Source organism: Plasmodium cynomolgi, chromosome 14 (assembly GCF_000321355.1).
Source record: "Plasmodium cynomolgi strain B DNA, chromosome 14, whole genome shotgun sequence".
Classification (NCBI taxonomy): Eukaryota; Apicomplexa; class Aconoidasida; order Haemosporida; family Plasmodiidae; genus Plasmodium; species Plasmodium cynomolgi.
Genome location: NC_020407.1, coordinates 909,583 through 935,512, shown reverse-complemented (window position 1 = coordinate 935,512; position 25,930 = coordinate 909,583). Strand labels below are relative to the sequence as shown.

Below are 25,930 nucleotides of genomic sequence, written 5' to 3'. Positions count from 1 at the left end.
AGGACAAAATTATCCACTTGATACATTTCATATTTCCCTTCACATTTTTAGCATTCATTTAAATCGCCTTTAATTATTAATAATTTTCTTTCTTTTTAATTGGTCTTGTACGTCAGGAAAATTTTATTTTGTCTCTTTTGCGCACTCTTTTGTTTTGCCGTAGGACATCAGAGTGCAATCTTTTGATTTAACCCGTGCAGGTTCTTCTGGAACATATTTATGGAGCCTTTTTTTTTTTTCCCCCTTTTTTGGCTTTAACATTTCTTTAATATAATTTTTAAAAGGGCGCACATGACTTTACGCGAAGTGCGCATGGCACTGTCTGTCATTTGTTGTTTTTCACTTCGCCATTTCCGTCATCCTTTTCGCCATAATTACATTGTTTTAGTTTTTAAAAATTGTTTACTTTAAAATTAACATTTATTTGTTAAATGTAACTCAAGTTTCTTTTAATTGCTTTCGTAAAATTGAACGTATTTATAAACTGTTGCGATTAAGAAGGCAGCAAAAATACTCCATTATTTTTTGCAACAGCCCCCTTGTGTGCTTTTCATTCACAGCAGGTAGATAAACATGTAATTCAAAAGGTCACAAAGAGTTAGCAGCATAAACAGAAAAAACTAAAAAAAAATCATATAGAGGAACGAAAAAAAAAAAAAGAAAAAAAGAACAATTTTTTCGCCCCTCGAGACAGTTACACATTTACACCGTCGTTATTTTTACAGTTTCTGTCCATTCTACTTGCCTGAAAGTTAAAATTAATGGAGGGAAGAGAACGCGTGAAAAAATGAATAAATGTGAATTTCCATGTGTTCCATTTTTTGTCGCAAATAAGAGAGGCCTCGACCTATTTGGTCAATTGGGTCAATTGGGTCAATTGGGCCAATTGGGCCAATTGGGCCAATGTACCAATTTGTAAACATGCTTACTTCTTGCTAACGGGCGTGAGGAGAAACTTTTTCAAGTTTAGGAATTTCCCTGTGTGGCAGAATTAAGCGCGAAACGAAGTGTGTGCGTGTATGTGGCAGTGGGGGGTTAAGGCCCAGAGGCATATTTACACATGCGCGTAGACTTGTGCATACAGACCTACACATGTGCAGGCATCTCTCTGCACGCGTCTCTTACCCTCATCGAAGGGGTTGTCCTCCTCGTATAAACCCTGAATGTCCTCATACGTCGTTCTATTAGAGAGTATCATCTTCAAATGGTAAAAAAATAAATTAATTAGCAGCAGGGAGGACGGGATGGTGTAAATGATATACAGCGCACTGCGGGAGAAAGGGGGGAAAAATGTGTTCACTCTGTAGGGGGGTGGGGGGCTAAAACTAGAAGAATGGTTAATCACTCAATGGAGTTATTCCGCACTATAAGTTTTTTTTTTTTTTTTTTTTGTTTTTGTTCGCTCGGCGCGTTTTATTTTGCTTTAATTTACATATGCGGATATTCAAAGGTTATGTAAAAAATAGACCCTAAGGTTATGTTTTGGTATTCCTTCATGCAGAGGCACTGCAAAAGAGAGGGAAATGTCTAAATGGGTGTGGGAAGAGGTGACTAAATAGTTACTGCTCTACCGCAGGAGGGAAATCTGTGCGCACAAATCCGCATACGCCTGTCCATTACAATAAAAATTCCAATAAAGGTAAAACATATTATTGTTGAAAGGATTGACAAATTCAAAATGAAAAAAATAAATCTCCTGTAGTTTCGCGCCCCAATACAGTTTCCCAACCTGAGGGGTGAATCGAAAAGGTGAAGAAAAAAGGAGAAAAATGAAGAGAAATGAAGAGAAATGAATAATGGGGAGAAAAAATAACGAAACGTGAAGAGAAACACGACGCGCTCGTACACCGTGGGAACCGCGAACAGCCGCCAATGCAACACGTATGAACATTTGGGACTCCACTTTCGTCTTCGCTTATTACCATACGCAGTGGTGATCAAACTTGGTGACACAGTTATTACACATGTAGCAATGCTTGCTCCTTGGCTCTTTAAAATGGTTGCAGTGCACTGCAGGGGGGGATAGAAAAAGGGAGAAAAAAGATGGGCGGACAAGCGGACAGACAAACGCACAGATAAATGGATAGACAATCGAATGAACGAATAAAGAGGGTGAAAACCTACCACACCAGTAGCTCTTTATAATAGTGCCATTTAGCTTTACAGTTGTGAAAGCAGCTAAACGGAAAGGGGGCAAAAAATGGGAGGATAATGAGTTTATGCGTAAAGGATGGAGAAAACAAACCATCTATAGGAAAATCTACAAAAGGATGAGGGCACTCATGTATTAACAGAATTTTCGCTGGGAGAACTACACTCTGCGTACTTCTTCCCTTGGGTAAATCTAAATCGACATAACTCTTTTTTGGAATTCTGCAACAGGTGAGAAAAAAACAAAAAAACATTATGATATGTTAATTTCATGTAAAAATTTAACTTTCCAGTAGACTCATTCTCCTTCTCACATTCCAGGGTCGCAGAATGCCGTCGTCGTTAGGAAAAATAAAACTAAAATAAAGAAGGCCGTTATTGAAAGTATCGCAAGGCTCAACAATAGGAAGGACTCTACGTGGGAATAGCTGCAATTCGGGTGGGAAAAAATTACATGTGAAAATAAATGTATGCGTTGCGGCGCTGTTGTAAGTTGTTAAAAGGGTGACCGGGGGAGTAGCTGCAGTTCGTTTTCGCTGCTCCGTTTTATGGCAGTATTTTTTCCTGTCCGCATAAGTTGAAGTGTACTCATATGTGCAAGCACTCATATATGCAAGCACCCATACGCAAGCACACATAAGGAAGAATGCCTGCATCTACGTTTTGTTCTTCTCCTCAAGTTTGATTAGTATATTTCGTTTTGCACAGGTGTGTTTCCTACTAAAAGGCCAACGCGGACCTCTCACTACCCTGTACACATGAGTAGTAGAAACTGTAACGAAACACTTACACAATTATGTAGATAGGGAAAACCGTGATGATTATGATCGTGTAGGTAAAAATGAGGTGAAGGATATTTGGCCCTGTTATGACATTTCCATGACACAGAAAAATGTTGTTGCTTTCGTAAACTAGGGGGATGAAAAAGGGGAAAGAAGTGGGGGGGGGAAATGTGCACAAGTATGTATGCAAGTGTGTACTCACGTATACATCGTTTTTATGATAACATATGTATAGGATTAACAGATATGCAATCAGGAAATCCATTAGGCATGTATGGTTCTCTATTTTTTCCCCTTTTCTATAGATCTGCCGAACCCTTATATAACGGTAACAGGAAAGGAGCCCTGGCCCCTTTTGTTTGAAACATTTACGTCAAAATAGTTTGAAAAAAAGTATAAAAAAAAAGGGGGGGGTCTTATTTCTTCAGAGTATATAATGTGAGTATTCTTCATCTATGCAAAACCTCATCTAATAACAGATTCCTAAAGGGGGAGGCAAAAATGACGGAAAGATGGCGGAAAAAATGGCGGCTAAAAATAGGTTCCAAAAAATGGAGGACAAATAGATTCCCCGAAGTGGCGCAAAATAGGTTCCCCGAAGTGGCGCAAAATAGGTTCCCCGAGGCGTCGCAAAATAGGTTCCGTTGCAGCACCTCCGTTGTTAAGCACAAACGCGATTCAACAGAACGTGCATATATGCACGTACGCGGGGTGGGGGGGTGCCCTCTAGCCAACGCAACGCTTACAACGCTTAAAAAAATGTAAGCAGCGTTTATACGCGCATATGTAGCACTCGCGATGGCGACATATATATATATATACGTAAAATACATACATGCGGAACGGGCTCCCTCCAGTGGAAGGGTTCACAAAAAATAAATAAAATGCTGATGCACAGATGCGAACGGCTGTAAACATATGCGCATAAACGTAAAATACAAATAAATCTACGTGTAAATGTGGATATACAAAATTGTGGAAATATGCATACATGTCACCCTTTTTACGTGGTCGAATCGATGTAAAGCATCCTGTGAGCATTTTTATGAGAGCCCTTTAGCAGATTGCGCGGCTGACAACACCTCATAGGCTACATCGGCTGCGTCGGCTGCATCGGCTACATCGGCTGCAACGGCTGCATCCGCCACATCGGCGGATTTCAATCCGCAGAAGGTTTCACCTCAGGGGGTACCAATTTGTATGCAAATCGGGAAAGCGCTACGAATGTACAGCAGGTTTGCATACCTGTGTATACTTACCTGGGGCGTAATTCTTCAGCATACATCTGCGGGAATCTATCCCAGAATAATCGCATAAAAGGGGGGCAAAGAGATAGCCGAGAAACTTGCGGCAAGGGAAGGCAAAAAAAAGGTTCTGTAGTGGCCGAAGCGGAGGAGAATAGACTTAAGTTAAAAGGGCAGAGCTCCTGATATGCCAAATAAACTAACGATTTTTTAGGATGCAAGAAAAAAATGACGGGCTTACAATTTTTCGAAAAAGTAAAAAAAACAGAAATACAAGAAATTGAGAAAAAACTGCTTCACATTCACAAGTGTGTTACCGCGAGCTTGACCAATTCAAACCTTTTAAATAAGGGAGAAATAATCTTCCATTGGAAAAAATGTCATATGTATGTAACAGATGTGAAAACACATGTAACAGGTGTAAAAACACATGTAACAGAATTTTTTGAGAATTACAAGAATTTTGAGATATGCAATGAAATCAATTTATCAATTGGTGAGTATTTTATGTACCTCATTATATACTTGAAAAATGTGAAAATTAAGAAAACTCCCTTGAAAATTCTTAATTTGTATATTTTTGTGAACAATAAGTGGAAGGATAAATTAATTTACCATTTTTTAAAAAATCTCTTTTTAAAAAATGATGATGAGCAGCAAGATTGCATGAATTGCAAAACGTTGATAATTGAATATTTCATAAATAATTATGGCACATTTCGGGAGGAGCACATTGGGTTATTTTACACGAATATTTTGAGATACATCAACAACAAATTGAAAATAAATTTTTTAAAAAAAACCAAAATTATTTAAACATTTTTGCCAATTTTCTAATCACTTATAATGGGAATGCAACACTCGAAATAAAAAGTCACATGCTTAACGCCTTTTTACGTATTGCAAAAAATTTAAAAAAAATTCTGTTGCAGTTCCCTTTTGATAAAGACATATGCACACATGTATGCTTGATTTACCAGCAGGTGAAAAATGTCATAGAAGCTTACCGAGCGGCCGTATGTCTCCTTTTGGCCGAGAAGGCACAGCTCTCCCCCATCCCAACAGATGGAGTTCAATCCGAGCGGGTAAGTCAGTACGGCGATGCCCCCAGCGACTCGGGCAGTGATGAAGAATTTGACGAAGCTGAGGAGGAAGAAGTGAGCGAGGATGTAGGGGCGGAGGTGGAGGCGGGAATCCATGGCGGCGTAAACCACCCAAACGTTCTTCTGCTGCGCAAGTACCTATACAGCATAAAAAAGATACAACTGATGCTGCAACAGTGTGACAACGTTATTAAGGAGAAGAAAAGAGAAAACCCCTTTTTATTATTGTGTAAATATAGAAGCATATTAATTATAAAATATAAAAATGTAAGGCGCGTCGACATTAGTGACAACTTGGAATATTTTATATTATTTTTTAAAATAAAAATTTATTATGTGAGGGAAGCAAAAACCCGTTTTTTATCTTTCTGTGCATAGACACCATAAGTTACTGGTTACAAAAAAATGAAAAATTGCAGTACATTTTTGAAGATGCCAAGGGAGAAGCCTTACCAAACGGTGAAGCATCCGAAGTGTGTTTTCTGACCGATGGGTTACCCAATAGTTGTGCCGATGAATGGGTAGGGCATAACACAATGAAGAGAAATTGTCTTGGGGAAAAAGCTCCTTGGCCAAATTATGACTGCTCGAATGGACGCGTCACAACTTTGGACTGTACTGATTTGTTGCACTTAGCTGATAAAAGTGAAGAGAAAATTTGCGAAGAGGGTACCACCCCTGTTTGGCATGACCAAAGGGTTAAACTCAGCCAAAATTGCAGTTATAATGATTGTAAGGATGCCCCTTCTTTGTGTGATGCAGATTTGCCGTGCGATGGCGAAGGGGGAGAAGTTGTTGGGGATGCCAAAATGATAAGCGAAGAAAACACTCCTGAAGGGGTACAAAACCAGCAGGCGAACATTTCACCAGTGCAAATGGACGACCTCGTTAAAACGGACGACTGTGTCAAGATAAGTAGTTTAAGAATTCACTTTGAAAGTGTGTCCCATAAAAATAGAGTCAATTTTTTGTCCCATTTGTACAGCGCAATTATGAGAAGCTTACTAGTAATCCTAAAAAAGTATTCATGGTATAACATAAAAATTATATGGAAAAGTTGCATTGGCATTTACGAATTTTTGCTGAGCAGCAAGAAAAATACATTTATAAAAAAAGACGTATGTGATCATTTAACGTATATAATTTTTAATCAGGAAAAAAAAGAAATATATGTGTTTGTCATTGTTGTTAAAATATTTTAAAGAGTCCATGTGTGAAAAAAATGTGTTGGAATATCTTTTTTACTGCTTCTTTCAAAATGACGACTTTTTCATGTTCAGTTTGTACGAGCTAATAAAGCAATGCATTAAACACATATTTGTGCACGCGAAGGATAAGCATTTGTTGTATTACATTTTTTTAAAGAACATATTAATAACTGATAACTTTTGCATGAAGACTTTCTACATAAAAAAATTTATCGAGTTGTTTTACAAGCATGATAGTAATTATGTGTACTTTGTTTTGAATAAGGAGTATTCTGACTTGCGAAAATATTTTGATATGCCCCTCGAGGAGGAGCAAGAAGGAAGATGCATCCAAGCAGATCGAACAAAACCTGGACCAAACAACGTAAACAGTTTTATTAGCGTGAGCAGCGTGAACAGTGTGAAGAGTTCCAAGGAAATGACAAGCAGACGTTATTTTTTATTTTTAATGAAGCAATTGTTGGAGAAAAAAGACGTAGACGAAATTGCGTACAACTGTGTTGTGGACCAAATGGAGGATAACATCTTCCTGAATTACAAGATTGTGAAACCTGGAGCGAACGTGTTGGAGAAAAATGCCCCTAATATGAAAGGGAAGACGCTGGAAAAAAAGTTTTTGATTTACAATTTTCACTCTTTAGAAAATATCGCCTTCTTAGAGCTGTACACATTATGCACTTTGCGAAAGTACGAATCCATCGAAGTGGTAAATTACAAAGGTGACTACTTCTATCAGCTCAGGAAGAATGTTTTGCTAAATGTGAAAATTTTAAACAACTTTTTTTACTTCTCGAATGACGAACTTGTGCTGTCCATTTTGTCCTTCATTTGCGAAAACAAATATTTGAACCTCTGTGATTTGTATCTATTCCGCACCTTTTTAATCACCTCCATAACGAATATTTCGAGGACGAGTCGGGATGCCTACAGGAAGTACATTCTTCTGTTTTTCGAGAAGTTTTTTATATATTACCAGAGGATGGTCGAGATGGATAAGCGGAGGGGCTACAACATCGAGCCGGGGAAGGAAAAAAAAATACATGGGGAGGATATTCTCCATATGGAGAGAAATTGCCAAGTGGGAGGAGCACACCTCGAGGGGGATATAAACATAGGTGCAACCCATGTGGATAAACACTCATTTGAAGTCCAAAAAGTTCTTTCCTTTCTGTATGGAAATGTTGACGTACTGCGAGAAGACCCGTTTTGCGATTCACAAAAGTACGTTTACTCGACCTGCATATTTCATTCTGCTGACGAAAAAAAAGTAGACCACAGGAAGGGGATATTCCTATACAATTACTACCTCATGAATATCTTTTTTATTCTGTTTAAGAACACTAATAAAGACATGGGCATCGAAGCAACTGTGTACTGCTCGGACATACTAAACACGGTAGTGGATTATTGCGCACATTTCGAAAATTTAAATTTTTTTTTTTTCCTATTCAATGCCAAAACGACATGGAAGGAATTTTACCTAATATCGAAAGAGATCTTTTTCAAAACTGTGAATATAATTTTGCTAAAAAGAGAAAGCTTTGCCTGCTTAAATAATGCATTCATTCCATTAGTAAAATCGCACAGACAGGTGGACCATTCGTTTTACGCCTTCTTACTAAGATTATGCTTCATTTCGTTAAATCATCGCAGGGAGGTGAACAAGAGGGAAGACGGAATGGTCACCCACCTTCTCACTCCCACAAGTAGTGATAACCATGAGGTATACGAACGGGTAAATAATATGCGCCGGTACCCGAATAGGGATGGTGCCCCCCCATGTGACTTTTTCAGTTGTCTCATTAAATGGAGCAACATTGAACATATAAAGGAGGACAACAGATATTTAATAAATTACGTAAACTATCTATTCGGTGATAGCGGCGATAGAGTCCAGAACGGTGAGAACGGTGAGAATTGTGAGAACCGTGAGAGCGGCGCGACGATAAACATCCCATTGTACATATTCGAAAGTTTTATTAACAAACTTAAAAGAGAAAATATCGTAAAATTAACCAAACACGAGGACGTAGAAAATTGCGAAATGTATAAATTGGCGTACTACATAAACGAGTTTATTTTGTACCTTAAGGACAACATGGATTTCAGCAAAGACATAGAGAGGGAAGCGTTTAGGAAGCACTTCTGCGAAATTAGCTTGTGCAGTTCGAACACATATTTGAATTTCGAGCAATATAAGCTGTTCCGTGTTCCGAGCGAGGAGGTTGAATCGTCCGATGGCTGCCACTTAATATTGTTAAAAGTCTACATCTGCAACGTACTGCACCATTTTATCAGTTATTTGAACTTCCTATTTTTGAATGAGTCGAAGAGCTTTTTTTTCGACTGCAGAGGACACCTAATTTTTGAGGACGAAAGTGAGAAGGAAGCAACGTCTATTGTCATTTGGTTGTCTATCAAGTACATATGCATTTTGTTCACTTCCATCGTTGACTTTTCCTTTAAATTTAATATTACCACTTCTGAGGGAAGTGACAACCGGGGGAGACACCACCAATCCGCGTTAGAAAATTGCGACTCGAAATGTGAAAGTACAAGGGATGCAAACTATGGCAGTGGAAAGAAAAACATTTCTTTGTTCTTTTTTCACAGTACAGAAATTCATCTGATCATTCAGAACCTTCTGTGTCTGCTGCTGCACTCCAAGCATATAGCATGCCAGCAGTATCTGTCGGATTGCCTGCTGGATGTCTGCAGAATTATAGTCATGAGGAGTGGCGAGAGTATGCAAACCATTCCGTTGTTCTACGTGTACATCATTTTGCTTATTTTTAAAAAGGAGGGGGGGGAATCGAAATGTACGGGGGAATCGAAATGTTCGGGGGAAGATGGCAAGCAAGTGGACAAAGCTCCCGAGGGGCGCGGCCATATGGCTTCGGACGAGCCCGTCTCGAACGAAAACCCAGAGGACGCAGAACCCAACTTTGAGTTCCTAACGGGAATTATCAGCCGACTGAACAAAATGCTCACGGCGAAGGAGGAAAACAATGTGGACGTAAGTGACATTTTATCCGCACATTTTTTAAAAGGCAAATTTACGCCCCCCAAATGGGAGCCGCATGATCATCCCGTAGTTCAAAACGCCACCCAAAGGGGAAGCGGTGAACCCAAGTGTGCGACAACTCCCCATGCGAATCATAACTTCAAGCTAAATGACAAACTAAACATGCTCATTTGGGATGATCAGCGAATTAACACAAATTTTCTGAGAAAGTCGAGTAACATGTGCCTAGCGCTGAGCTCTTTGGCCAAGTCGTATAAAGCAAAAGAGCAGTACATCATATACAATTTTGTCATAAAAATTATAATCAATTATTTGCTTAACGGAAATAATAAGTATAAAAAGGTCATTTGTGTGAACATTATAAAACATATATACACCATTATTGATAATAAAACGCTTTATGAGTACATGAATGATATTTACAAAATAGCTTTAATTTACTACAAGAGTAAATTTTTTTGTTTGAAAAGTTCAAGTACATCACTGTACAACATTTTAACCAAACGTCTGTTGGCCAAGCTGAATTACTCCTACCATGTGTCGTCCAATATGTATTATTTCTGTACGGGCAGCAAAAGAAGAATATTTAAAAACATCAATTTGACTTTTTTTGATTTATTAAATTCGGTCAATTTGTTAAAGATATTTTTAAATGTATTTATAAAAAAGGGCAAATTTTTAAATGCACATGATTTTAGCAAAAATGAATGTAAACCCTTTTTTAACTATTCCAATTTTTATGCCCAATTTATCCCCATTTTGATATTTCTGTCAAATATTATCATTTTTAACAATGACGATTATTTCTTACTAAGAAATGTGAAGGGGGATTTGCAGGCTGCGCATAGCGCACACCAGTTTTCGCCACATAGTGCCTCTCCGATGGACACAGGGGGGCAAACTGTAGAAGAAAGTGACAGCCCTAGAGATCTGCAAGAAGAGGGGGAAAACGCAGAATGGGCAGAAGCTCCTAAGGGTAATCACCCCTCGAACGATCCAGGTGGGGAAAATCAAACCCAAATAAGCAACATGAACATATACTTCCTTTTTGTGAAACATCTGAAAAAGTTACTCACCTATGGCAACTACTTCGTCCAAGTGCTCATTTGCAGAATAATCGTCAATGTGTATATGCACATATACCTAAAGCTGAAGAAAGAAAACCTGATTTTTAACTTTTTAAACAAAATTGTAATAAACGCCATGGAAGAGCATAATAAAAATTGCTATCTGCTTCTCTTCATAGAATTTGTGAGGAGGAAGGAGTCCAAAACGTTAGTAGAGGAAAATAAAAAAAAGTTCAGAAAAATATTCTTCCAGTTTTTATTCCTATTTGTGAGAACCGAAAGGTATGTAGAGGTTTTGCTAATTTTGCAAATATTAAATATCCTGTATAGTAAGATATCCATTTCATTGGACCAAAATGTTGTGGCTCTCCTGTTTAGACGATTGACACTATATCAGGATGACATGTTCATATCCGTTTTGGTGAATGAACTGCTGATGAAGATAACTAAGCGGGTTGAAAATTTTGTTGCCCTTCTGGACATATACGCATCGAGTAAGAACGAGAGGCACATAGAGTCGTTCCTCTACAACTGGTTTTTGCACACAAAAAAGAGGCACAAGAAGGAGTTTCAAATAAGGGAGAAGCAGCTCGGCGAATTGTCAAATTATAGTTCTTTTAAGTTTTTCTCTGAATGTGATAAAAAGGGGGTGAGCACTCCCCTGGGTGATGAATGGTTAGATGGGACTAAACGAAGTGCCTCGGGCGATAGTGAAGGAGAGGTCCATGGAGGGGACGGTAAAACGGACGAATCGGTGGACAAATCGGTGGACGAATCGGTGGACGAATCGGTGGATGAAAGGATGTACATCTACCTGTACCTTTTACTTTTCCAAATAGCCCACACGTATAAGGACAACATAAAAATTAACAAGTACTGCTTCAGTATCCTGTTGACAATTGTAAATTTTATATCCATTGAAAATTTGTTCTTGTTCGAGCGTATGCAGCAGTATTACATGGAACACGTTAAACAGAACTACCTAGACAAGTACATCATTTCGTATAGCTACCTTATATGCGTGAAATATTTATCCATTGCGCAGAAGGCAGAAGGTAAGAAGAGTCAGAAGGAGCGCAGCGAACCTGGCAACAGATTTATCGAAGCGATTTACAACTTTATCGACAGAGAGAAGGAGCGCATTGCTTCATCTCGCAATTGTAACTCGAAGGAATCTCTTTTCAACTATGCATACTTTTACTTTCTCCTTTTTCTAAATTTGCTGTCCCGTCTGTGTAACAAAAATTCGGTGACGTATACGAAATATTTTGTGAAGGCCTTCATGAACTACGGAATTGTTGAATATCACTACGATCGTCTAGAGGAGGAGGAAGCAAAAATGAAAAATCTCAACGCAGGTGGAAGTGATGATATTGGGAAAGATGTCACGGTGCCCAAGGGAGGAGAAACGCATTCTTCACTTGACTACCCTACCGGAGATGATTTACCAAATTGGAGCACCAGAAATGGAGCGAAAAAAAATAACAAAAATGAAATGTTCCATGTGACACAATTTTCGAAGAATAATTATCCCCCTGAAGGTACCCCCCAAGTGAATACCCCAAATTATACGCTACCCACGGAAGAGGGTAAAACCCGCAATGAGCAAACAACTGCGTACACAAAATACAAAGAATGGTATAAGACAGATTTGAACCAGTGGATAACGCAGGTAGTGAAAAACAAAGTGAGGAACCAAAATATTACATTCGATGTTGTGTATGTCAAAAATCCACTGAAGCATCTGAGAGGGCATAACTTGTTTACCGCCTTCTTTGTGGCACTTTACTCTTGCCTGATATTTATGATAAATGATGAAAACGAACTGATAAGGTACAAGGCCAAAATTGTAGTGTTGCACATGATGAGGAAGAACACGTTAAATGTGTATCGAACTATGAAAGACATAATATGTGTTGAGTTCTTCATTTATTACCTTTCCAAGTGGCACCAACATCTGGCCCTACACGTATTAACCTTTTGTATATGCCAAACGAAGAGCTGCATTAGAGATAGCTTCTATTACAACCCTGTTAAATTATTTGATCAGGAAAAGTACAATTTGTATATTAACAATGTGTTACTGAACCATTTGTTTGTATTTTATTATCTATTTAATATCAGTGCTATTTACGCGGGGGGAAATCCGAGAGGGGGGATTACCGACTTTTACCGCTTCGTCGACACGTTAGGTGGCCAAAAAAAGGACGCCTTCGTGAGAAATGTAAACGTTGAAAATACAGCCCCGATTCTTTCGAAGGAGGAAACCAGTTTGGATGGACATGATTTATACGTGTTGAAAAATAGTGCCGTTTGGGAAAAGGTACTGGAAAGATTAGTCCGTAAGCGTGTCTTTTGTACGGAGTGCCATACTTTGGGTGATAAAGCGGAAGGACCCCCTAGTACCTCCTGCTTGGTATCATGCAGGAAAATGCTGGTGACTTCCTACATGGAAACCTTTCTAATATTCCTACGAATGGGCTACATCGCAGATATTAAGAAGAGCCTAGACTATTATTCGCACCTCCTACGGTCCTACAAAAATGTGGACCTTTTTGATTCCAATTTTGTCATTTGCTGGAGCAACCTGTTCAACAAAATAATTATTCTTCTAATCAACATATTCATTTTTTTTCAAAAAAGTATATCCCTATATTACAACAGTTATTTTTACGAAGAAATAAATATGATTAAGTCGAAGACCGCGTCAATTTATGGCACCTTCAAATTGGTAAGATATGAAATGAATCCGTTTTTACTGAAAACTATGGAGCTTCTGTTATCCATCATGGGCACTGCCTTTTTAAAAAACGGCAACTTCTTTTCAGATATATACACGTTGTTATACTCTTTGAAGAGTTCCGTTTAGTGCGCTGTGTGATTAGCTGAGGTGCAAGGCCGATTGATCGCGTTAGCAGCATTGGTAACTTTGGCATTCTGCTTATTTTTCGGCCTGTCCACTGCCATACTTTTCGGCCATGCCTTTTGTGCCCAATTTTTTATTCCATTTTTTTACTCTTTAAAATTTTTTGAAAAACATTAAACTTTTTTTTATTTCATAATGAGTTTAATTATAAAATATAAGTTACGTAAAAAAAAAAAAATAAAATAAATAAAGGAGCAGCGTAGGAATGGAAAGTGGTGAGTTGCTGGACGAACGAAATGTGCATTTGAAAGGAGTATAATCTGTGCCCATTACGAATTTTAAAATTTATCAGGAAAGCACTCCTTTACATCCTTATTGTGTTTATTCTGGGCATGTTCGGCTAGCTGTGCAATGCTCTGTGTCTGCATAAATACAGTATAACACACCTATGGGGGAAGGGAAAGAATTTTGTGAAAAGGCCACGTAATTTTTTGAGTATTAAATCCATTCGCATACGTACGTGGGTCTCTTCAGTTAGCAAAATTGGAACTTTCGACCCGTGCGGGTGCGAAATGAAGTTTTCGCTTAGGTAGACAAACCCGCAATCATACGTAGACAGGAAGCTACGGTGCGCACTTTGCTCCTCCGACTTACTTTGCAAATCACGTTAAGAGCGTCTTTGTTCGCTTTCAGCTGAGACTTTCCTGCTTTCACTTCCACATTCTTCCTCTCCCTTGCTTGGTTCCTTTTCTGTTCACAAATTACGGGGTGCATGCGTGGAAAGGTATGTACACTTATGTATACAGCTCGGTAGATATGTTTACACAAACATATTTATTTACACGCGCGTAGGTGGGTGCGAAATGGTGTGTATCGCTGCGCAGTTTTTTTTTTTCTTTTTTTTCCTTTTTTCTTTTTTTCTTTTCTTTTTATATGCTTTTTTCAAAACGTACACAAGCGTTGCTTCCTTTTCCCATTTTGCTACTCCTTGTAAGGTGTACTTGTTCCCTTTCGATTAAGAAAAAAATTAAATGTACGTCAAAAGGGCAGAATCAGCACACTCCCGAGTAAGGTGCACACAGGTGTATCTTTGTACGTTCATAAGTATGCCCTAGCGGATGCCTGTACTGATATGCATATGTACATGTGCATATCGTGGACTGTTTTTCTTATGGCATACTTAGCGTCGTGCACATAAAAAAATATCCTGGGGAATTTTTAATAAAGGTCAAACGCGTTTCAAAAAATCGGCGTTTCCTTTTGCTTCATATTCTTAAACATATCAAATGAATTTTAAATGATTTCGTTGTACATATAAACGTTCGACGTATTCATTGCATATACATAGCAATCGCATATATACGTGGAGAACAAAACCGAAATAATAACATCACAAAAGGAAATAATGAGGAGAATGCTTCTTCTCGTTAAGGCGGGGGAAAAAAGATGAATGCATTTGAATGAATAATTTGTTGTACAGTATGCAGCAATTTAACTAATGATTAAATGGTGAAATCGAAGAAATGATTCATAGAATGGTTACATCAGTATGGTAAAAAAAAAAAAAAATGATTATATACAAAATGAGTTAAGTACGCAAATCGACACAGAAGCAAAATGGAATAGTGTATGCACAATCGCAAGGAAGAAAAATGAAAATTTTAAATTGCGAATATCCGAAAAAAAAAAAACAAAAAAGCAAAGCCAAAAAAAAAAAAGTAAAAAAATATGAATAGAAACAAAATGCTGGGAGAAAAAAAAAACAGTTTGCAAAAGGTGACATGCAACAATGCGCAAAACTGCAAATTGTTAATTCTTTGGCATTTGCCAAATCGTAGGATATATTTTTGCTCATTTTTCGCTCTATCCCCTTTTTGCATTTCTCCCCCAATTTATTTTTTTCACATTTTCATGATTAAGCACTTTGTTAACACATTTAAAGGGGCCGAAAACGGCTTTTACAAAGGCAGCAGGAAAGTATCCCCATATGTTCATATTTGCATGGCATATATGTAAACATATGCACATACGTATGCGTATCATTTAACCTCGCTTGAAATCGCACACCTGTGCAAGGAAAACATGACGTGCGATTTACGCATAGGGCAAAGCAACATCCCATTGACTTTTTTGAAAGTGTGAAGAACGAGTCTAGAAAGGGAACAATATTGTAAAAGAACAAAAATGGGTCTTGACGCACCTCCTGGGATGAATTTTATTTTTCCACTAATCTTAAGGGGGTAGCCATTTCGAGACATCAACGGGACACACATGTAAAAAGTTGAAATGATCATCTCCACCACGGTTTCCTACGCCCCCAAGCATATTCATTGTTAATCAGTTGTGTTAAAATTTTTTTTTTTTCATTTGTTCTTTATGAAAGGCCTTCAACGTACAATTAAATGAGAAGCACTTTTCGAAACGGTCTAATTTAGCCATTTTTTTTTCCCCTCGTCTTCATGAAATTTTACAAAACATTATTTGCTAAATAAGGGAGAGTGTAAAAAAGGGGGAAAAAAGGTGAAAGGTAAATTGGGGGCGTTGCGAATAAAATATGCTGGCATGACCACCACTGTAATGTTTAGAAAGCTCGAGAGCAACACCTGCGGTTAGTAAGTCCCTTTTTGGTGCAGAGCAATACGGATGAGCTAACTTTTGCTGCTTCTTACGTATCACGTACTATTCACAATGTATGCGCAAAGTGGACAGTTTTGGTGAGCAAAATTTCAACGATATTGTAGAATATAAAGGGGTAATAAATCGACATTATATTTTTCCTCATTAACCATGCATGGCGTAAGTCATCTGTTCTCCTTCATGCGTCAAAGTGGGCATATAAATGAATGAGTAACACGCTCGCATGCAAATACGAACGTGCGAATAACGTCCCATGTTTTTCTGACATTTCATTATTTTTGCAAAATGTTAGATACACTATAGATGGATAGTGAAGTTATTATCGTCCATGTGTTTTGGAACCCTCACGGTTGTGTTCATTTCTTTCCAATTTTGATACTTTATAAAAAAATGACTTCCTTTTTCTCGCATCGCAATCCCTGTTAAAAAGGATGCAATTACGCCACTGTATGTGTAGGAAGAAGTAACTAGCAATTTACGATATATTTTTTACTTCAGAATTGTAACATCTTGCTTCAATACGTATAAGCGAGAAAAGAATTAAAAGGAAAACAAAAATGTACCACTCGTTTGGAAAAAAAAAAATACAGTGGAATCCCTCTCCTATAAAATTACACAATGGAGAGTGCAATTCTGTGCACGTAAAAATAAAAAATAAAAAAAAATCACACAAATGTAGACCTCATTACGATATGTGTAAATATTTCCATCTACACGAATTAGCGGACAGATACAATTTTTTTTTTTTTTTTTAAAAATGGAATATATTTTTTGTTCTTCCGTGTGCATCATTAAAACGTTGGTTGGGTTAATTATGGAGAATAAAAAAAAAAAAAAAAAAAAAATACAAGCGTTGTAGTTAAAAGTAAAAGATTTATCAGCGAGTAGTCATTTTTTTTTTTGCTGTATCGTAATGGTATGCATACCACAGAAAGTACACTCTTTCTGCTTAGATTTAGACAAATGTGAAAATATGCGGGAAATTGTGTATGTACACATGTATACACACTTTTTAACAACAGTTGTTTTTCCGCTGGCGCGCCCCCATGATTAGCGCAGTGAGGGTGACACATATTTAGAAGCGAAAAAAAAAAAAATTGTTACACGTTCGTAGGAAGGTGTGGTTTAGTGTCAATTGCACTTACCCATAATGAAATTTACTTCTTTTATGAAGAAAATTTTTATCTTTAATGTAGTCATTTCTGTTTTGAATAAGTATGTAAAAAGGGAACCCCGTGATTTTTCCTTTTTTATATATTCTTTAAAAACAAAGGGTTTTAATAATGCAGATTTTAACAACGGCGATGAATACACGGGAGACACGAGTGGCGGTGGTGGTCAGGGAGGAGAAAACGTGAATAATGCACCTCTTACAAACGCTGCGGGGGATGACACGAGCAGCACTACCGTTAGTAGTAGCGGTGGTGCTGTTGGAAGCGGCATCCCTGTCAGCATCATTGCCAACAAAATAAGCAGCATAAGCCAGCTAAATGCAGCCATCACCAACTTTTTTTCAAGCACGCTGGCGGAGGTAATTAGAAAAAAACAGGAGAAAGGAAATCACCAAAATGACCAGAAAAGGGAAAATGAAGCGGTAGAAAATAAAAGAATTCCAATAGTACATACCTCCATCGATGATATTAAAAAATTTTACTATGTGAAGGGGAAATTGAAATTGATCTACGTCAGATCTTTCTACGATAATGATGGTGATGATAACAACAATCTCAAAGAGTTATATGAGGCAAAGTTCCAATTTTACAAAGACAAAGTAGTTTATGTTACGACCTTTGCTTTGGTAAAAAATTCACTAAGCGAAAATATTAACCAAACAGAAAAATGGTTCAATGCCTCGATGAAGCTTTTACAAAAAAATTATTATAATGTAACCCTAAGGTGTAATCCCATAATGGAAACATCCTATGGAAGCATTTCATTTAGCGCACACGAACTCAAGCGGTTTGAAGCATTAAGAAAGGCACTGAAAAAAAGGGTAAACATGACACATGACAATCTTTTTTACAACTTGGATGTATTTAAGAGCGCCAAGAGGAAATACCTCCAGTACATGAATTACAGTTTTGTGGATCCTAATTTTATGAGCAACTTAGATGCAAAGGATGACCATTCAGATGTTACGGATGCTTTCGATCTAGAGGAGGATCTTATGAACAGTTTAAGTCCCTTCGATAAAATGAAATATGTGTCCCACACGAGAGTCAAAAATAGTCATAACATAGTGTGCAACCTTGAGAAAGACCGTAAGTGCAGCTTTAAAACGGGGTATATTTGAGATGCTTCGAAATGCTTCGCGTGGGGAATTATCCCTTACGTATATAGCGCATCGTCATTGCATTGGCGAACTTTGTTAAAGCATTTCTTTCCTTCTTCTGGAGAGAGTGTACAACACGATTTGGGTAACGTGACCCATAAGTCGCTATGGAGTGTACCTAGGAGTTGCTCCTTTTTTTTGCGCAAAATTTGCATAAAATTAGGGTTAACAAAAGGATGCAATAGTGTGCACAATGTGGGCTATCCATCCGTTGAATGACTCCCCTCTGATAACCGTCTCGACTTTTCGTACCGCTCGATGAGAACCGACCTCGAGTTCACAATTGTATGAGCATATGCATCAGCGCATGCACCTGTAAAACCACTTTCAAGAAGAAAAAATATTTTTTTCCCCCAACCTCATCCCACTGCAGTTAAGAAGGTGGAAGACCGATTCATCGTGTACAATTTGATACGAGACAACATAATCGAATCGGAAGAAACTACCGAAGTGATCATTTTTGAGACGAGCAACAATGGAATATTCACCTACGATGCTAAACATTCCAAAGAAATCAACCTGTTAAGTAACAACTTTGAAATAGAAATTATGATGGACAGTAACGCATTCGTAAACGAACATGATAAGTACTTCTACTTAAATAAGTATGATCCTGTGCACTTGGAGCTCCAAAATAAGGGCATAATAAAATATGATTTTATTTACTCCTGGTTATCTACCTACTTCATCGATAGTCATAAGTATAAATTCTTTTACCCCTCTTTTTATCTGTCCAAACAGTATGACAATTTTGATAATGGGTTATATGGGGTCAATTTTTACACCCCTCAATATTATAGTTTCTTCGAGAAGGTACAAAGTAGTTATGCGCACTTGGACCGTGAGAAGAGAGAGGTGGATAGTGACGTGCCATACGAGGAAGTAAGCCAGGGGGACCCCACAAAGAGCATTCGTAACGATAACAGTTTCTCCTTTTTTGAGTTAAAGACAACTCTACATAATGAGAACGTTGGAAGGGGGAGTTATGGAAACATGCCAGGATATTATCGCAACAACGGGATGGAAGGAGGAAGTAACCAAGGCAATTTCGCCTACGGTGCTAACATGAATCCGAACCATATGGGAAGTAGAGGTCCTGAAAGAAAAGGGAGAGAGGAGAAAAATGCTTATGATCCTTCACATGCCTCCTTTTACCCTCCGGGTATTAGACACGGTGCTAACGATATGGGCTTTAACATGATGAATGCCCAGACAGGCAAAAGAGGAAATGACGTGCCATATAAAAATGTTAATGTAAAAGATGCGAAGGGAAGAAAAGATGCTAAGAATGAGGCAGGAACAGGTGACTCCGGTACCTCCTATCTTGGCAGTGTCTTTGGATACATGAAAAAAGTAAAAAATATCATTTACGGGGATGAGGAAAATGCGTCTACCAGCGATAGTTCTCATAAAACTTTTGATAAGAACCAAAAACCGAAGATTCCGCAACAAGGTACGAACACGCATAGGAATCCCATATTTTTTAGCTTCACACCGGATGACGCATTGGCGCCCCAGAAAAAACCATCCAACGAGGACATTCAGAAAATGAAGTCCATGTACATATCGAAGGAAAACCTCCCGCCAATGGAAGACCAAGCCAGAAAAACATTTCCCTCCATGGAGGAATCGAATAAATACTCTAAAGAGCCAGCCACCGATCAGCCAATACCCCCCATTCCAACCATGTACCAGGAATATTTGCAGCCAAATCTCCAGTACGCGCCTGTGGAGGGGGTCCCCAATGTAGCAGAAGGGCAAGCAGTCATGCCGGGATATGAGTCCACACCAGAACAACATCCCCCTTCATTAAATCTTTCCTTTCCAGCACATCAGCCCCTTCCGGAGCAACCGGACCTACCATCCCCCCAAAAGACCTTTGACAGAGAATATAGCGAAGACTTTAAGGACTACTTTGAAAGAAAGTCGAATGAATATTTCGAACAAAACGAGGAAGAACCAAATGAAAAAAAGTACGACAAAAATGGAGAGGATTATTTTGAAAAAAAAACGGAAGAACATTTTGAAAAGAAGGCAGAAGAATTCTTTGGAAAAAAAATGGAGACTCAATTGGAGGAAAATGTATCTCACCAATTTTATGAGGATCCTTTTGACAAAATAACGGAAGATAAGAATAAACTATATGAAGATCACAAATACGATTCGTTAATCCCATTTCTGTATAAAATATTTCATGATAAGACACTCCTATCGGATGAGTTTCTCAACAGTGACCATTACGATAGGGACGATTCTGATCAATCCTCCGTGGAACGAAGCTCAAGTGACGATTCTAATGAAGATTCTTCTCCTTCACACCATCGATTACCCTCCTTACCGGAAGGCAGCAATACGTTCGAAGGTAGTTCCTCTGGGGATTCCATCGACACTGATAACACACATGTAGGAGAAAACGTCGATGAAAATTTAAAAGACAAAATTTATGAACAGCATGAAAATTTTCCATTGTATGGAGACATACTAGAAAGACACCCAAGTAGAATAATTGTGGGATTGCTTCAAGAGGGGGAACAAAATATGTTCATTTTGGACTGGCTATCTGGGGATAACATTCTGTGCGTACTTAGATCAACAATCTACAAAGAGTTATATTACAATATGGTACGAAAAAATTATTTCAAAGTTTTGAATAAGTTTAAATTTGGAAGTGATAAGGGATTGGTCATTCAGTCTAGTGATACAAAGGGGGTAACCCTGAGTGCGGATTTTTATCCTCATTTTTCGGCAATAAAATTTTTTTTTAATGACAAAAGTAATGACAACTTTGAGAATGAACTTAAGTCGTATCTGTTGATTATCCACTATTTGCTAAATTCATACAGTAGTCCCTGCAAGGATTACAAAAATGTTAAATATTTTTACAATGGCGATACGTTCAATGTGACTCACTTAAACTTCCTTAGTGAGAAATTACTTGGGCTACTCTCCGAGTGCGCCTTGGAAACTATGAATTGGGACATCCCCACAGGAATAATAAGAAAAAATGAAAATGACATAAATAGGACAATTTTCAATAGAGCCTTAAAAGATGTGAACACAAGTGTGCATCACTATGCGTTCAAATGCAGAATGATAAACGGAAAGGATGCAGTTCAATTTGCTATGAACAATTATACCATGTTGGAAGACGATTACAACGTTAAGTATGATTTTTTTCTTAACGTTACGTCTAGATTGTTCTATTTGCACGCTGTAGGTCTGGTCCATGGGAATATCAAGGCAGATAATTTTTTGATTCAGGAGAACGAAGAGGATGATAAGCATGTAAAGGTCCTTCTAAGGACATTTAACGAAACTGTGGAAGAGGGTGGTTATGGAAATTTCAAAGGAAGCGCAATTTACGCAGCTCCGGAAAAATTAAAATCGTACTTCAATACCATCACGTATAATTTAAAAAGTGATGCTTTTTCCCTGGGATTGAGTTTAGCTACTATATTTACAAAAAAAAAATTTGTGTTGCAAAAGGTGGAAAGAAAGTTAACTTATCCCGTGGATAAATACATCCTCAGTCTCATTAAAAGAAACCCCATGGTGCTGCTATGGATCAAATCGGTTAATCCATTTTTACGGAAACGACTAAGTATATTTAAATTTAGATCCTATTTGAAAGTTAGCGTGCAAGAACTAGAGAGAAGACTGTCCGAAAAAAGTGTCTACAAATGGTTTGACGACAAATTCCAATTTATTAATTACGAGGAGGAAGACAATATGCATGCTCTTTTTACAAAAGCGGAAGGGAGAAATGTATCCGGATCTAGCACTAATTCGTTCAAAATGAAAGCCAAAGAACAGCACAAAGGTTTGGACTCCTGTTTTTTTCGTTACACTCATGCATCGAACACAGAAAAGGCTAACGAAACGCACTCGCTAAAGGACTCCTACTCCTTTGATATATTCAAGGGAGAACCTTCATCTAGTGACGAGGAAGGTGTTTCTTTTTATCAATTGCCGGTGGGGGTAAAGCGTATAGGTGCGTCTGCACGTCGGAGAAAACATAGCAATAGTAGCAGCGATGGTAGTAGCGATGGTAGTAGCGATGGTAGCAGCGAGGGTACTAGCGAGGGTACTAGCAACGGTAGAATCGTTCAAAGGAGGAAGCCTTACTTTTCAAGCATTTCCAAGCATAACTTTGGGGAAAGTTCCAGCAAAACGAGTAGGAAGTTCCGGAAAGGGAGAAACAGTGATAAGGAAAATATTTACAAAATACCATTCGGTAAAAATTTCGGACACGAAGTGGATTACTCCTCTTTAGATGCACATAATAGTAAGAATTATATTAACGCATGTTACTATTTTAAAAATGGAGTTGTGGGGACTGCCATGAAGACGCTGTCTATTGAATATGAGGCTTATAGGGTGGACGTGTTTGACATGTATCTACTTAACAAGGCGAAGTTAACCTATTTGGTAGACAAAGACGATAACGTGAAAAATTTAATGTCCATTTTGCAAGGTTTTTCCACTCCAGATTGTAGAGTAATATTGAAGGACAGAATATATGACAAATGGTACAGCGTTCGAAAGATGGTTCTTCTAAAAGCTTTGCTCTTTTATGGATACTTTAGCCTCCACGAGAGATTATCATACGAATTTAAACTATACGAATTGCAGAATTTTCCCCTCAGTGAAGATAATAGTGATACTTTCGAAACAGTTGTGAGGAGATGTATGGAGAGGGAACACTTTAATGAATTCAGTAACTTACTCTTGGCTCAGTACATCTATGATAATTACCACGAGGGGAATCAATACACAAGCATATTCATAAATTTCTACTCCGTAAACGAAACTGTGTACAGTATAGACACCAACATGGTAACTAGTCTGATGAGACGGTACATAAAACAAAGCCTTAGCAAAATTGACTTCAAAACTGCGGACAATTTTTTACTCTATATGAAGAGAAAAGAATTGTACAGGGACATGGATGAGATCGAATTGGCGCCACTAAAAATGGACAAGTCAAATTATTTCGATCTGTACGAGCAGAAAGTCCCTCTCATAAATTCATTCGTCATAAAAATAGACAAATATGTAATCAAAGATATGAACATAAATTTGGCCGTTCTTCTAAATAACGCCTTTTGGGGAATGAAAAATAAATGTAAGAGCGTCAATTATACTCATCTGCATGTTAGAAGCGGAAGAAGCGATTTACCACATGGACATGTAAGTGGAAACCAAATGATAGATTTGCACCAACCTGTGGGTACTGTGCTGAGGGGAATTATTCCAAACAATTTTGAGATGGAGGATAACCCAAATGATCTGCTCTCCTGGCGCACATTCAAACCGAGCAAGATCCACCTAGATGTTGTCCTTCGAAATGGTTTACACTTAATAGACAGAAGTACACTAATAGCTTGCTCGAAAAGGCTAAGTAAAGTGGCACCTTTGTATTCCCCTAACATTACAAGTTCTCAAAAAAGCGAAATGATGAAAATTAAAGTGGGACTGGGGTCATCAAAATATTTTTACTTATCTTTTAATATATCTTTGCTTAGATCAAAGGAAATAACCTTGAAGAATGTAATTTATTTTATATACAAAAATTATAAGTCGCAACTTGACAAAAATGTCACGTACAGCAATGTAGGAGGAAAGAACAGACGGGCGAATTTCAACTGCCTCGCGATGAGTGAACACAACACCTTTTTTTACAATAATGTCACAGGGAATCTGATCAAAGAAATTTCCCTCAATAGAGTCATCTCCGCTTTGTACAATGTTGACCTGATGGAGCCCTCTTACGTTATTAAGTCCGCCCTCAATTACTATAACAATAGGGGAAACAATTCCGTCTTGTTGAGGCTGGTAACTATTTGTAATTCCGTTCGTGAGAGGAGGAAGGGGGGTAATGCGAGGAAGTCGGAGTTCGTTTTGGAACCGTCGAATGGGGTGTATTCGGATGGGGAGGGACAAACTAGGAACGGAGAACAGGTAGAAGTGGAACGGACAAACGAGGAAAGCACAGACGCGGAAAGCGCAGACGCGGAAAGTGCAGACGCGGAAAGTGCAGACGCGGAACGTGCAGACGCGGAACGTGCAGACGCGGAACGAATAGTTGAGGAACACACCCACGATGAAGCCACAGGTCTTGAAGAGCCAACTGATGAGCCCACAGATGTGGAACCCCAAAACAGTGAAGCCACAACTGAAGAACACACACAAGACGAAATTACAAATGACGAAGCGTCAACTGATGAAACTACAGATGCTGAATCCCCGAATGATGAACACACATATGATGAACACACAAATGATGAACCCACACATGATGAACACACACATGATAATGAACCCACACATGATAACCCCCCAGTTGTGCTCGCTCAAAACGAGTCGTCCTTTCTGCAAAGGCAAAAAAATGTGATAAAGGCAATCGATAAGGATGGTGCCTATCACTACGGAACCGTGGAGTGCCTGAACTTCTTACACAAAAAGGTCATCAATTTTTTCCATGACAGTAATGTGACAAATGCGTTCGATCAGATAGCCATTCCCTCGGAGTACACATATATAAATAAAAAGAAAATGTTGAAAAATGGCAAATTCAAGTATAGTACAAAAACGATAAATTTTAACATCATTTCCAATGTGATGAATTTGCAACGATATGAAAGGGAAATGTACACCTTGGTGGATTTTATGAATTTAATTATACAATGGTTGGTGGAGCAAGGACCGTTCGATATTAAAAACAAATGCAACTTTTTATCTTGTAGTAGCCACAGCTCACAATTCGGGATGGTCTTAAGCATAACCACAGAAGAAAGGGAAGTCAAACATGTTCTATACAAAAATGATGAAGGTCTGATGAAATTTCTCTTCTATAATATATTGAAAGATCACGAGTCAAGTCGGTACACCCCCGAGCTTATAGCATCCGCAATTAAGTTATACAATTTGAAGGTAACCTTTTTTTTAAGGGATGAAATTGGCGGTATATTTCCAGACCTCGAAAGTTTAGATAACCCTCCGGAAGAGGTACTTTTCAAGACACATGTGCTATTTATGAATATGTTTTTCTTTTTTTGTGAATCTTTTGAGTGGACATTTTGTTCATTCCTTTTTGTTATGTGTGCTAGTGGGATGACCCAATTTGGATATGTTAGAGTGGGCACCCCCCCCGTTTGAGTGTACATATGTATATGTGCCTGTTTGTTCCCCCTTGCAGATATCGCCCCTCCCCCCGTTCACCGACTGCTTAAAACAGTTAAAGGGGAAAAATGTGACCCTGTATGGAGACGAGGCAAGCCAAGGAATGTACGTCTCCTTCATATTAAAATTTTTAAATAAAAACATTATGTACAGAATATCGAAGGATACCTTTAACAAAATAATATACTACTTTAATGACCATGAAGTGAGCAAGAATGAAGGGCGGGATTTACACAATCATGTTTTGTCATCTATCCCCGAAATTGAGGACAAGTTTCGGCATGTGTTTTTAAACGAGCTAAGCAACTATGTCAACATCCCCACTGAGTTAAA

General features: G+C 38.2%; 4 protein-coding genes across 4 annotated transcripts; 2 read left to right on the top strand and 2 right to left on the bottom strand.

Annotated features, from left to right (window-relative positions):
* Positions 1-925: 925 nt before the first annotated feature.
* On the bottom strand, positions 926-3,198 carry PCYB_143050 (DHHC zinc finger domain containing protein; the record flags this gene model as incomplete). Its single annotated transcript, XM_004224776.1, has 10 exons — positions 926-978; positions 1,126-1,268; positions 1,433-1,506; positions 1,621-1,729; positions 1,923-2,010; positions 2,125-2,178; positions 2,327-2,373; positions 2,466-2,579; positions 2,942-3,062; positions 3,132-3,198. 10 exons carry the CDS (start codon positions 3,196-3,198, stop codon positions 926-928), a joined length of 870 nt encoding a protein of 289 aa, XP_004224824.1.
* Positions 3,199-6,434: 3,236 nt separating this feature from the next.
* On the top strand, positions 6,435-13,449 carry PCYB_143040 (hypothetical protein; the record flags this gene model as incomplete). Its single annotated transcript, XM_004224775.1, has 1 exon — positions 6,435-13,449. A coding segment is annotated over one exon (7,014 nt), but the record flags the coding sequence as incomplete, so codon positions are not given.
* A 335-nt stretch (positions 13,450-13,784) lies between these two features.
* On the bottom strand, positions 13,785-15,094 carry PCYB_143030 (hypothetical protein; the record flags this gene model as incomplete). The annotated part of the gene is made up of 3 exons (XM_004224774.1): positions 14,400-15,094; positions 14,101-14,196; positions 13,785-13,892 (listed from the first exon to the last, which is right to left on the bottom strand). The coding sequence occupies exons 1-3, from the start codon at positions 14,421-14,423 to the stop codon at positions 13,785-13,787; spliced, it is 228 nt and encodes a 75-aa protein (XP_004224822.1). The 5' UTR covers positions 14,424-15,094.
* A 2,139-nt stretch (positions 15,095-17,233) lies between these two features.
* Positions 17,234-25,573, top strand: PCYB_143020 (hypothetical protein; the record flags this gene model as incomplete). The annotated part of the gene is made up of 2 exons (XM_004224773.1): positions 17,234-18,344; positions 18,789-25,573. The coding sequence occupies 2 exons, from the start codon at positions 17,234-17,236 to the stop codon at positions 25,571-25,573; spliced, it is 7,896 nt and encodes a 2,631-aa protein (XP_004224821.1).
* Positions 25,574-25,930: the final 357 nt, after the last annotated feature.